At 43.0% G+C, this 13,817-nt stretch overlaps 1 protein-coding gene across 1 annotated transcript in view; it reads right to left on the bottom strand.

The window, feature by feature from the left end:
• The window catches only part of mcf2l2 (MCF.2 cell line derived transforming sequence-like 2), a 91,936-nt gene extending 86,612 nt beyond the window's left edge, over nucleotides 1-5,324 (bottom strand). The window contains exon 1 of the mRNA XM_073476084.1: nucleotides 5,082-5,324. Coding sequence (XP_073332185.1) covers nucleotides 5,082-5,133 — 52 coding nt within the window. The 5' untranslated portion in view covers nucleotides 5,134-5,324. The remainder of the gene's footprint in view (nucleotides 1-5,081) is intronic.
• Between the last annotated feature and the right edge of the window lie 8,493 nt (nucleotides 5,325-13,817).

Below are 13,817 nucleotides of genomic sequence, written 5' to 3'. Positions count from 1 at the left end.
TTGTTCCTGATTGGTGCCAGAGGACGAGGTCGTTAAATCCAAAAAGTTTAGCATCTGTCCAACAAAAATTGAGGAAGACATAATAAAAGTCCATTAATTGCAGATTATGGACCTCCAGAGGGACATCATCCCACTTACATCATAATCACTTGCCAAAGAAAAAGCCATTTCTCCATTTCCCTGCAAAACCTGAGAGTCTGACTAATACCTGGAACACCAAGCAAGTATCAGTCAAACTGTTAGATGTACTGTATTTTTCTCTGTTCACCTCCATCTTAGAGCTCGACCTTTGAACTGTGGATCACCCTGAACAGAAGAAGTGCACATCTTCATCATATGATTTATTTTATGTAAGTTGTGAGCCTGCTGAGCTGTAGAGACACATGATTTAAGAGCTCTTCTCCCACATTTAGAAAATACTCTTTGTTCACGTCCTGTCATCACATGGAGCCTCTTCTGTAACTATCCATTTCAGACTGACTCATGTAAGAAGCTAGAACAGAGTATGTGTGTATACCCATGTATTATTGCTCTGCTATTCATGGTTATTACGCTTCCCCTGCAGCCTGGAGCCTCTGAGCTCAGTGTGCGGCGAACAAACCATTTCTTTGTCGTTCAGAATAAAGACGTGCATTAACACCGACTGTACTTTAATACTCTGAAACATGCTTGTCTAGGTTGTGTGCTGGTGGGGGTGGGAACAGACAGGAGGACAAGGAGAGCACAATAGCTGGTAGTGAGTCCAGACTTTAATGGAGGAAATATCAATGTACCTCTGTTCTTATATCTGAGCCTGCTGACTGAGGATATTAACATACAGCTTCTATTACAGCCTGATCACACACACCAATACATACTCACCCAACATATGTGTTTTAAACAGCACATATGTACCACACTGAACCACAAAATAAAAATAACGTGCAGATTCTAAGCTGAAAGACATTTAAAGGCCTGACACTGCTCACGCTTCATCCCAACTTAAGGTCCAACACTCACGAGCCTTTTCCACAGCTTTCACCTGCTTCCTCAGCAGATGGAGCTCCTAAAAGCTAAAGCTAAAAGCTTGACTTGTATGTGGATCACAAGTTAAAGGCAGTTCCTTACAGTGTTCAGGAGGAACATGAGGTCAAACTAAAAAACCTTTATAATCCATCAAGTCAAGCTTTATCCTACAATTCACAACAACGTGGGTGAAGGCCGGTGAAAGGTTACTGAAGAAGACCTCGCTGAATGTCTTAAATAAGATTATCTAACATGAAACCAAAACAAACAGCTGCAGAAAACTATTAGAAATGAAAGTAGTAAATATGACGGTTCATTTTCAAGGATGAAAACCCACCGTGCCCCACAAAAGCAGTGGGTCAGAGGATCTTGTTATGTAGCTGTCTAGGAACGTGTCAGCAGGGTTATGCAACCAGAGCCAGGCACCTCAGCACGGAGGATGTTCTGCATTGTTGGAAACATCAAAGTAGAAAAGGAGTGGTGCAGACAGACGTGATGTATGACCACTTCAAGGAAATTCACCTCTGGATCCAGGCTGTTTTTAGAAACAGAGGTCTGAAGAGGCGGTGGGCAGGCTAAGTGCAGGAAGCACTCACATAAGCAGATGTCAGGTTGTGTTATATAGTCAGAACACACTAATGGAACCGGTGGGGTTCTTGATTGGAGAGATTAGGTTTAGAGGGTAGAAGCGAGGGAGTAACATGGCAAGAGATCTGTAGTTGTTTAGGACAAGCTACAATTTGCTGCGAGCTAGTCAGCTGTCATTTGTTTCTATGTTGGGCGGCTACTCCTGTTCAGTCTGACCACAATTATGGTCGCAGGAGGAAAGCTTCAAACCCTGAAAAGCCTCTTGAAAGGACGGGACATTGCTCAGTTTGACAAAGGGAGTTCCTACCGACGGTATGAGAACTCTTAAAGATGGACGACTGCTGCAGAAAGATAAGGAAAGGTATGCTGAAACTGAACTGAAGATACTGTACTGAGATACATTAGCACGTGTACACAACCAGCCCACAAAAACGCACAACCTCCATCCGGTGCCAAACTTAAGTGTTAAATGCAAGAAATAATTTGTAATGTGTCGTTTTGGGAGTCGCACAGAACAGAACATCCTTGTGAAGTGAAATCCATTTCAAATTTTAAGATTCATTTATTGTCCACTTCACCTGCAATTACATTTATTGACAACAACGTTTCGGAAACCGACAGTGACAGTGTGCGGGAGTCTTTTTCCTGTTTTTGTCGGCCTTCGGTCTTCTCCTACGCACCTGTCGACCTCAAGGTGAGCAAAAGCTGCACTCTAAGATTAATTTATTAAAAAACTTTAGTTGTGAGCAGACTGGACTGTGATCGTACATCAACCTCATCTTGACGCCATCTCAGCTTCATTTTAGGCGATCACTTCCTGGATGATATTTGCGGTGCAACATGACATCCTTGATCAGAAGGTCTTTTCTGTGTGCAGGCTATGAAAACACATTTTCTCCATAGAGGTCAATAAAGAATGAATCTGAATCATAACATGCAGTTTCTTTGCAGCCTAATAATACCAATAAATCTTCTTCTGCACAGAACATATGCCTGAATTAAAAAAGCAGATCTTGGAAGGCGTCTCGAGGCGCTGACAGCTGACTGAGCAGTAACACACACAGCTGATTCTCCGCCAAGTTGTCAGGTGTCTAAACTCCATGTTCCCATGGCAACACAATGATGGTGCCAACACCACCTCACCCCGTGTCTACACACACACACACACACACACCCCGTGCACACACACCTTCGTTGTCACCTTCATCCGACTGCTCTAAATATAAAAAGGATTAAGCAGCATGCTTTCACACGCCGTCACCGCCGCCGCTGCTGCTGGTAGTTACAGACAGATGGAGCTCAACATTTGGGATTTAACCTCATCACAAACACAGCGTGATTTTGGCGAAGACGAAAATCATCTTGGATTGAACACGGTGACACAAAGGCAACATGCCATTTCTTGCTTTTACTCAACTGTGTTAGCCATTTTACTTCTATAAAACATTCAAATAATTTTAAAAAAAGGTTTTTTGTTCTTGTGTTTGTACTTTTAAAAATTTTTTTGTACTTCAAAATAAGTTACAGGCTACAGAGTTAAATGTACCACTACATTTGTCCATCCCAGCTTTGAAATACACACTGATTCAACACAAAGTTCAGTCTCGCTCTATCTTAGAGTAAAAAGTGATGTAAAAATCGCAGTAACTATAAAATCCAACCAGAAAACCAAGACGGACGGCAGTAAGTCTATTTACTGCACTCTGCCCTGGTTCGTCTGAGCGTCGGCTGCAGTGACTGTGGTCTGTGACAGCTGTCTGTTAAAACAGGGAACAGATTAAACTGTGTGAGAGCAAATCATTCTGAAAATAGGTTTACATACACTAAATATATGGAGCCATCTTTATGGGTGAAACCTCACAAAGATACTTGAAGATTGTTGAATGTTTCATCGTAAAGATGCAATCATTAAAACATTAAATACAGCACAGTACATGCTCTGCTGTAACTAACACAGACAGGCCTTTAAGATGAAAAGCAGAATATGGCAACAAAGTCACAACAATATTTTTACTATTTTTTAAAACATGATTATGAATGTTGGCCCTACATGTCATGTCAGCATTATGTTGAATTCAACAGTTTACGATGTTTTTCTCATCAGGTTTTTCATTTTCTCGAAGATGTTTGACATCAAATAATCAACCTGAGCAGCAAACTTTGGACATTTAAAACATTATGAGCTCATCATATGTTCAGCAAAACTTATTCTGCTGGGTTTTATGTAATATAGTAGCATGATGGCATTGAACTTGCTATTTTTCTAAAAAAAAAAATTAAATGTATGTTAAACATTATTTAAAGCATGCAGTTATTTCCTCCTGTGTCTGGGTCCCCTAGTGGCCATAAGGCCCGAGGCGTGTGCCTGGATCCGGCCCAGTATGTTAGCAAACGGGACATTTAGTGGTTTTTCTGACAGGAAAACAAACTGATTGTTTGTTAATTTCTTGACATATATTGTTAAATGGTGGATGTGATCTAAAATGGTTCAAAGGGCATTCTTCAGTTCAGCTCAGGGCCACACCAGGACTGTGTTTATCTCCCCAAACAGCCAATGCTTCAACTGTACAACTGTTTTCTGTAAGCTAGCTAGCACACACACTGACCTATTGGGTGGAGTGTGTCTGCTGATCACCAGGAAAATTTCTGTTCTTCTCCTTTCCTGCATTTGACTTTGTCTCCATAAAGCTCTGGGAAAAATTCCTCAAACCTCACTGTTGAGTGTCCTGCTGCTAGCATTGAGCCTATCATTTGCACTAACCATATGTTTGCTGAAATGCGAGCACGAAACACTGTTGTCTCGCTGACCACATAGTGAGTTTATCACCGTCATTGCAGAAATATCAGTGTGCATGACGACCAACAGCAAACTGAATATGACTCATGTCCCAGAGACTGATTCCTGAGGCTGAGCGCCAGAAAAGCTACTTTACTTTATATAACTGAAACACAATAAACAATGTGTGAGCTTCATGTTCAACCCTCCATATGTAGTCTTCTTATGCACTGAACAGACCACTTTAAAATGTCAAGGGAACCATCAGAGAAAGATCCCTTTTAAAGCACAAGTAGATCAGCTGTTACCTCGGGCAGAGCCTCAACATAACAGTGTGAGGACTCAACTCAAAACTCCATCACAAGACATCTGCAAGTAAAAAGGAAATACTTACTAAACTAAATCACTTTACCAGCAGATTGTAAAAGGAAAAGACCTGGTGAAGTGGAAAAAAGATGACACCAGGCAGACGGAGAGAAGCGTGGCTGGCAACAGATGTGTGTGTGTGTGTGTGTGTGTGTGTGTGTGTGTGTGTGTGTGTGTGTTTCTCCTCGACAGTCTGCTGTTGTGTCTAAACACAGCCCGTGAGAAGACACAAGACATTGTGTGTGTATGACACAGCACATGATCATTTACACTGTAAATCTGCAGCTATACACAACTTTTGACACAAAGACACGCTGAATAAATGAGCTTGATGTGTGAACGTTACCTATAACGTGTCTGACACTCTTCATCCTGCCACCTCGCTGGCTCGAACACATTCACAGACGTAAAAAAAGTAAAAATCCTTCCTTTCTCTCATGACATCCAAAACAACTGGGGACAGCGTAACATCCACTGTGTGAACAGCAGCTGCTTCTTCTTCATCACCATCATGATCCTCATCATCAAACTCAAGCTGTTCCAGACATCCAGACAAACAAATCAACGTCTCCTCTCTCTCCTTCCTCCCGGTTTCACACACACACAAAACGCCAGCCGGAGCAGAGCCCTGAACTGTGTGTGTGTGTGTGTGTGTGTGTGTGTGTGTGTGTGTGTTGTTACATGCGTCTGTGGTCAGTTTTTCCAGCTCCAGCGGTAGTGAAAGAGCTCTCCTCTGAGCAGCAATCAGCCAATCAGGAGTCAGAGAGGGAGGGCACAGAGGAGTGTGTGTGGAGGGATGGAGGGAGAGAGAAATGTAGAATGGGGCTGAGCTGCAGTGTGTGTGTGTGTGTGTGTGTGTGTGTGTGTGTGTGTGTGTGTGCGTGTGTGTGTGTGTGTGTGTGTGTGTGTGTGTCTGCGGTGTTTTTATGAGGACCATGTCGGCCTGCCAAATGTGAACAGCCTGTGAAGGTAAACTTTATAGACCCACATGATGGGCTGAGGCGTCTCTTCACCAGGTTTCCCTGAAGAGTAAAACACTAGGTCCACTTTTTTTCCGAGTCTCTAAGCTAACATTAAGCTAGCAGCTGAAATGGATCTGAACCACCGTCTGGCTCCTGGTGAGGTGGAGATTTGGTGAGGACTGAAGTCGATGTCAGCGGATACAAAAGATGAATCGCATCGTGTGGCTGGTACAGATGCTTAATACTTTCTACACACTCCTAGGACTGGCCCCTGAGTATCAGGAAGACACAACATTCTCCATCAGCTGCCACCAAACGGCTCAGCTTTCAGACCAGTGTCAATAAGACACTGTCAACATCAGACTGGACAATCTGGATGAAGCATCGACACCTTAGAACTGACATCAACAAAGAAATGCAACATCACGTCAGCTGTGCCAGCCGGGCCTTTGCAAAGCTCAAGAGACAAGAGTGTTGAACACCAAGACACACCAGTACCAACCACACTGCTAGTTTACAGGGTGGTGGTTCGTCCCACTCCACTGTACTGTATGTACCAGAGACCTGGACGAGCTACACTGGACACATCAGAGCCGTGGATGTGTCAAACATCAGTGTGTTAGAGGAAGTTCACATCGACTGCATCGTCACCATCATAAAAAAGACAAATTGCAATAAAGTTTGTGGTTCTAGATCGACTTCAGCCTCGTCAAGACGCATTAATAGGACCGATAGGGACCACTGATGATGATGAATGTATCTTTAAATGCAAGTCATGCATATATTATTTAATTTCAGTCTTTACTTTGACAGCTGGGCATTGTAGTTTTTAGCAAATATTACTGAAACAGGAGGAAACTTCTCGTGGACGGTTTTTATCTGCACATTAATCCATATTTGGTGCTCTGGTGAGTGTGTGGGTCAGCAGGACAGTGAATGAGAGACTGAGTCAAAATAAACTACAGTGTGTGGTGAAGAAACATGTCACCAGTCACCCAGCGCATCAGTGTTGCTTACTTTTGTGGTTTTCCTTGTTTTTGGACAACAATTGCATAACTCACGTGTTGTAAATCAGCTCGTCGAGGCAAACCAGAACAACTAGAGAAGAGAATACATGAGACCAAGAAACACCAAGAGCCCAAAACAACCACAGCAGAAAGAGGAAACAACACGTTTAAGGAAGTTTAGAGCTTTTTACTTTCCTTGTTGGGTCCTTTCACATTCAAGGTTCCTGTTTTATTTTGATTTTATAACCAACACGATCTCCTGGTTTAAAACACTGCAGGAACCACAGCTGCAGCACTGCTCTGTTGTTTTCCACTGCTCATAGCATCCGAATGAACGTCACACAGTGATAGAATCATATGTAAACACACACACACATGCACAACACACAGACACACACATCCGTGAACACACACACACACACACACACACACAAAACCTCCAGGACACAAACACAAATATGGAAACGCTGGACTGTAGCGACTGACATACACACACACAGTGGCCACACAAAACTGCACATGCACACAAATTCACATGTGGACACACACACACACACACATTGTTTTCGATACAATGCCTATCGAGCTGTCAGATTTGTCCTGGGAGCTGCTTCCTATAAGAACATAAACTCTGCTGTATTCCCAGGAAAGTGATGTGTGTATGTTCATTATTCTCCTCTATTGTGTACAAGTTTACAGAAAACAAGAACTTTGAGCCAAGGAAGTGAAAAAAGCTCGACCCGCGGTCAGACGGTACGATCACATTCTTGCAACACAGTTTATCTGCTGATAAAATCACATGAATGTCTGCGGTTTATCAAGTGGCATCAGATCCACATTAGTTTCTTACACTATCAAACCTTATTACTGTTTCCCACGGGCTGATGTTTCATGTGTGTCGGTCGTATACTGCTCATTTTCTTTGTTTGCAAAATATATATTAAAGGAAACTTAACTTCACGAATGTTTCTGTTCTAGGATCGATTCAAAGTTTAGACAGATATCTAAATATCTAAACGCTCTGACATCAGAGGTGCTGGTGGGGTGAGATGGACTTCAGTCACTGAGGCACTTGCAGGTATCATCCAGGTTCAGAGAGAGAGTGTAGCTACTGGGTCCTGACACCGTCACTGACCGTGGGAAAGTGTCTCAGTCTGTGTGCCGATGTTCAAACAATAAGAGTTCTTCATTCATAAAACTTAATTAAGGTTACTGCAAAGTATCAGTATCGGCCAGTTTTACTCGGTATTTGAAAGAATTAAATGGTATCGCACATCACGACTGTAGGCACACTGGCAACGTGTCTTTATTTTTCTTAATAAAGGGCCCAAGGTGTTGACCGGGCCTCCAAATTCCCCAGATCCCAATCTGATCGAGCATCTGTAAGACGTGCTGGAGCAGGTCTGATCCATGGAGGCCCCACCCCCCAACATACAGGACCCAGAGGATCCACTATAAAACGCCCTGGTGCCAGACACCACAGGACGCCCTCAGAGGTCTGAAGTCCATGTCTTGACAGGTCAGAGCTGTTTTGGCTGCACAAGGGGAACCTTCACAATATTAGGCAGGTGGTCACAACGCCGAGCCGGACACCACTGTTCCAGATGGCATTTCAACATTTGCAAGTGAGAAAACACTGGATATTTTTAAAGCATCCAGCCGCGTTGGTGGTGACAAAACCAGGTATTTTACGCCAAAACATGATGTTTGTTTTTGTGCCTAAACCTAACCAGACCATAAGCACTTCATTGTCACATAAAATTGAAAAAAATGTAACATACAGAAAGGAAAAGTAAATTAAACAAATCCTTGGTTTGCAGAAATGAGAGCAAAGGAGGAAGTCAGGTGACGTTGGGTGGGGGTGGAGCATCGTTCAACAAAACAACACAGTAAACACTGTTTTTTGACTCATGACCACGATCACTCCCTAATCTTAAGTATGCAGTAATTGTTGTAATCGTGAGAACGAAGGTCCCCTTTCAACTCAAATCATGATCTTCCAACAAACCATAACTAGAGTGTTATATACATGTAATATATATATAAAATATTATTAAGAAAAAGTATCGTTTTAACAAGGATTCGTGAAGTTTTAAACGGGTGAAGACAGGATGTTTTCCTCCTGACAAAAACAAAAGATGACAAAAGTAATGAGTGAATGGAAACAGGTGCAAATATGTCTCAGTGTAATTTGGTTCAACGTGTACATGAACATCAATAACACACAACTCAAACATACCAGACACGAACAGGATATTACTATACTGTGTGTGTGTGTGTGTGTGTGCGTGCGTGTGTGTCAGCTGGGTACCGACCCTGGTGTCTTAGCTCAGTCTACCTTGCTGGTTGAACGTACCAGCAGACCTCCCACACACTCACAATAGAGTCTGTGTTGAGGAGCTTACGTAACAGAGGAGATTACACCGAACACTGGGACACTGAGTCTATCTGATGGCTGAACCAGTAGTGGACCACAGGGCTGAGGATCGTGCTGTGGTCCACTACATTGACATTGCTCACATTGTGATGCTGCACCTCTGCTTGTATCTGGACGTGTACATTATTTTTTTTTCTTATCCAAGCAGCTCAGAGTGTACTATCACTTCCAGGTGCTTTACGTTTAGTAATAGTTGGTTATACTGAAGGTCACAGGGCATAAACTCCTGGATGCGGGGTGTGATGATATAGATTACTTGCATGAACATGTATATCGTGGCAGTCTTCAGTTCCAATGCAATGCATGGACATTAAATGATGTGTTATATACTGTAGGTAGCTTTAATCTGTGTTTCTGTTATATTCTGTGCAAAATATGCTTTTACTTACTTTTTTTCTTTGGTTATGGAACCATGTATGTGATTTTAATCAATGGCCTGGACAAGTTTCACAACGTGTTGCTTTTGAGGACGTCTTTAGAAATGCACTTTGGTGCAGCTTCCATTAAAGCTGGGAGAGCTAACTCATGTCATGGGATCAGAGGTGATCGAAATGAGGATCAAATGATGGGACAAGGAAGTCGAGCCATCACTGTGGTCACCTCCTCTGGTCTGTCGTGAGACCTGAGGCGCTCACAGCTCACAGCAGAGGTAACAAGTTCACATTTCAAACCCCGATCTGCAATCCGTGAATAGGGAACATTATGCTTTACTCTTCACTGGTTAACTTAAAGTTTATTGCTAAACTGTTTCACGTAAAGCCCGTCTCTCCGATATCGACTGTATACGAGTGTGAGAGTGCTGAAAGGCCCTCAGACCTGCAGTCTGCTGCTGTTTGTCTGAAGGTAGAGTCAACATGGGACCAAAGCAGCCTGAGCCTTGAGGACCTGAACATCAGCAACAGCAGCCCTGACTGCAGAAGCTGCCCACACACTCACACAGGAGGTAAATACACTCATATACACAGATACACTCTGGATATAGGTTTGCCACGGGCAACACTTTATCCAGAGGAGTAGCGGAGAATCTCAACGCTGGGGACAGAAGGCAGGTAAGTTTACCGTAGATCGGGCAGGGTCGGCAATGGGTGATCAGTCCGAGAAAAAGTGCTGGAGATTCTCGCGTGAAGGCGAAGAACAATCTGACAGGAGTGTATATACACCAGGTTGATTACTGGTGAGGCGCAGCTGTGAGAGCAGGTGAGTAGAGTTGACTGATCAGGACAGAGAGGCAGGAGACAGGGCGATCCTTGTGTGACATAAATATCCTGTATCTAATAATTAAAATATATCCACTTGCATGGGTATCACCACAAATGTACACTGTAACATTTCAGATCAATTCTCACATTTCTCTACACTAGTTCACTTTTTCTGAACTCCTCACACGGCACATGGATCTACAGCACATCTAAAAACATACAACACAGAGCGCCTGTTTATATTCCTCGATGACCACAGAGGTTTACAGCTTATCTCGGGATGGTGTCAGTTTTCTCCATCTCCGTAACTCAACCCTGCAGAGAAATCCCTCTCCTCGTGGGACTGGAAAGTTCATGGCCACCGTTCACATGATCGTACATGCAATGAATGCTAGACGTCTGCACGTATCTGCAGACGATTGCCTCGGAGGGATCAGGGATGCATAAAAAAAGGATTACTTCCCAGGAGAGGACAGAAGGTGTACCGTCGATATGAACATGTCGCGCTGTTGTATTTCAACATCTGTAAATGTGACTTTGTTGCATGAACTCCTCAGATAATGTATGTCGAACAGTGAGAGCTGTTGACTGACTGTCACGTGTTCATAAACCTTCCTGCCCAAAGGAGGACAGCAGTGCAGAAAGTGCTTGGCCTACTTTACATGAAAAAAAAACAAACAACCATGAACCTCTGCTTCGCTCTGTGAGGGAGTCAGACCATGAGTCACTGTAGAGCTCTCTCGCCCACTGAGAGGCTGAGGCTCAGTCATCATCCTGTGGCAGTGGATTTCAACTCTGGGTCCGACCGAGGTTGGAGGTTGATATTTTGATGTAATTGCAACAGAGACATATACAGACGGACACTGAGGTAGATGCTTTTTGACCCTGTTAAAAGTAATAATGATGAATTATTTATAATGTTTCCATTTTTCTTTCACTTCTCTCTTTCTTTTCTTCTCTTTTTTCTGACTTTAATTGCAACAGCATAAAAAAAGACACTCTTCAGTCACACACACACACACACACACACACACACACACACACACACACTGTGCAGGGCTTGTGTTGTTTTTGGGTGCTGGTTCCTCACGGTCCAGGAGGGGGGGGGGGTTTCCTATCGCTTCTCAGGAAGAAGGCGTCAACACAAGAAGACAATTAGAGGATGTCTAATGACAGGATCCGCTGATAACAGGGCTACCTCACACACACACACACACACACACACACACGCATTATTCCAATGAATATCATTATCGCCTCATGAGACGTGCACTGTGCTGACAAACAGGCACGGGCCTGATAATGTCTTCACACCAATTATAAAAAAAAAATAAAGTGAAAGAGTCGACACGCTAGAAACGAACGACATCCTTCTGTGGCATGAGGTTGTGTGCACTTGTGTGGACGTGTGTTAATGTGCGTGTCATTGTCTCTGTTGTAAATCACCATAAGTTTGAGCAACAACAGGGTTTCAGGAGGATTATATAAAATATGTGATTAGAGCTGTGATAGTGTCTGAAGAAAGGAACAAACATGCCTCATAATCAGCCGTCATACAAAGTAAATGAACCTTGACTCATCGTGTTAACACCGAAAAATACATTTCATGCCAACTCAGTTTATCATTTATTTCTAACTCAACACAAAATCCATATTTAAAGCATTGACTACTGGCACGGGTGTCACTGAGTGGTGTAACTGCTCAGAGCCGACCAGCTCTGGAGGAGAGAGAAACCCCTGGTGTCACATCGGCGGGGAGAGAACCAGAGTCTCTGGTGAGTGCTGAGTTTAGTGTGTGGCCTGAATTCAAACACACAGACAAACACACACCCTTGTTACGTGCTGTTCTCGCTAGCTCACGGCTACAATCCAGAGTAAAGTTGACTGTTTGGGGTGAATAAACACTGAGGAGCACCATCAAACAACAACCGCTGCTGATGAAAACCCATCTAATGTGACTGAGGGATAAACGTAACAGGTGGTAATGTATTGGTTTCATTCACATTACCTTTAGTCTCATTAGCCAACTTTGTTTCTCACTTTTGTTATTGTGACCAGATGACCAAACGAGACGCACCGTTACCTCGATTGAACCTGTGGATTTTTCTCGGGGTTTGACAGTGTTGGAAACAGTTCGGATCATGTAAGAGCACAACTCAGGATTCAGCTGAGGAACAACTCCTGTTACTGTAACAGGCAAAACAAAAGAAACCTCAGGAAGAGCAGCAGAGCAGGGACCCCTTTCCCAGAAGCGACACCCTTCAGCTGTGGATAAATTCACATGAAATGAAACATGACTCAGTCCCATCAAGAGGGAGGCTCACTGATGTGTTTTAACTGACACTCACTAAATAAGAGAAGCCTGCCCAAACTGACTAAATGTTATAAAGTGTGATGATTGTTGCTTATTTTAATGTTTGATAATATGTCATCTCAGAACAATGTGTTGGTATGATCCAGTTGTTACAGCATATTTAATTACCTGTTAGAAAATGATTACATAACAAACGTTATTTCCAGCCTTTCCTCAGAGGAGATATTTGATCGTGGATGGGAGCAGAGGGTGCTCTCTACTCTGTCTAATATGAAAGTATTTTACTTATCTTGTTCAGAGTCAAACTGTTTCTGTTCATGTCTTCTGTATTCTTTATTGAGCTTTTCCCCCCTACATGATGTCATTATTCTCCCTCTGAGGAATGCAGGATTGCTCACGGCTGCCTGGATTTCAGCATTACCTTAATAACAACTGCGACCAGAAAGTTAATCCTTTGGGACTCTGAACTCTGGAGTCCCCACATAACCCTGACAGACGGCTTCTTTTCCTTTTCTGTCTGGTTCTGTTCACAGGTCACAGACCCACAGACACCAGAGTGATAAAATAACAGGTACAGCCGCCCTCACATGAACTGTATTCAATATGAAGTACGAGTTGAACAAAAGAACCTCAACTCAGACGTAACACAGGCCCTTAGCTGGCGAGACAGAACCAACCTTAACTTGGATCGGATCATCCAACTGGTGTCAACAGAACATGAATCCCACCTCTGTGTAACTTGTTTACCAGCCACAACTCAAACCCTTCAGTCGGATTCTATGCATCCACTTCACCATTATGTGTAAAATGTAAACAGACTGATGGTACACTGGCACACATGTTCTGGTTTTGTAACAAACTTGGTAGATTTTGGCATGATGTTTCCATTTCTACTCTGAGGTTTACGGATATGATCTCACGCCAGACCCAGAGACAGGTATCTTTGGCTGGTCTCACCAGCTTGATACTCTTAGTCGCTGGAAAGCCTTATCAATACAGTATGGAATGGTTGTTGCAAAGAAAATTATTCTTAAAGTCTGGAACAAAGAAACATCCCCATGTTTTGAAGCCTGGCTCACTGAGTTCTCAAATATTTTATATATGGAAAAAATTCGATTTGAGTTATTAGGAAAATCAGACAGATTCCATCAAATATGGCAACC

The sequence above is a fragment of the Pagrus major genome, chromosome 11, assembly GCF_040436345.1.
Source record: "Pagrus major chromosome 11, Pma_NU_1.0".
Taxonomy (NCBI): Eukaryota; Metazoa; Chordata; class Actinopteri; order Spariformes; family Sparidae; genus Pagrus; species Pagrus major.
This window is presented reverse-complemented; position numbering and strand designations above follow the sequence as displayed.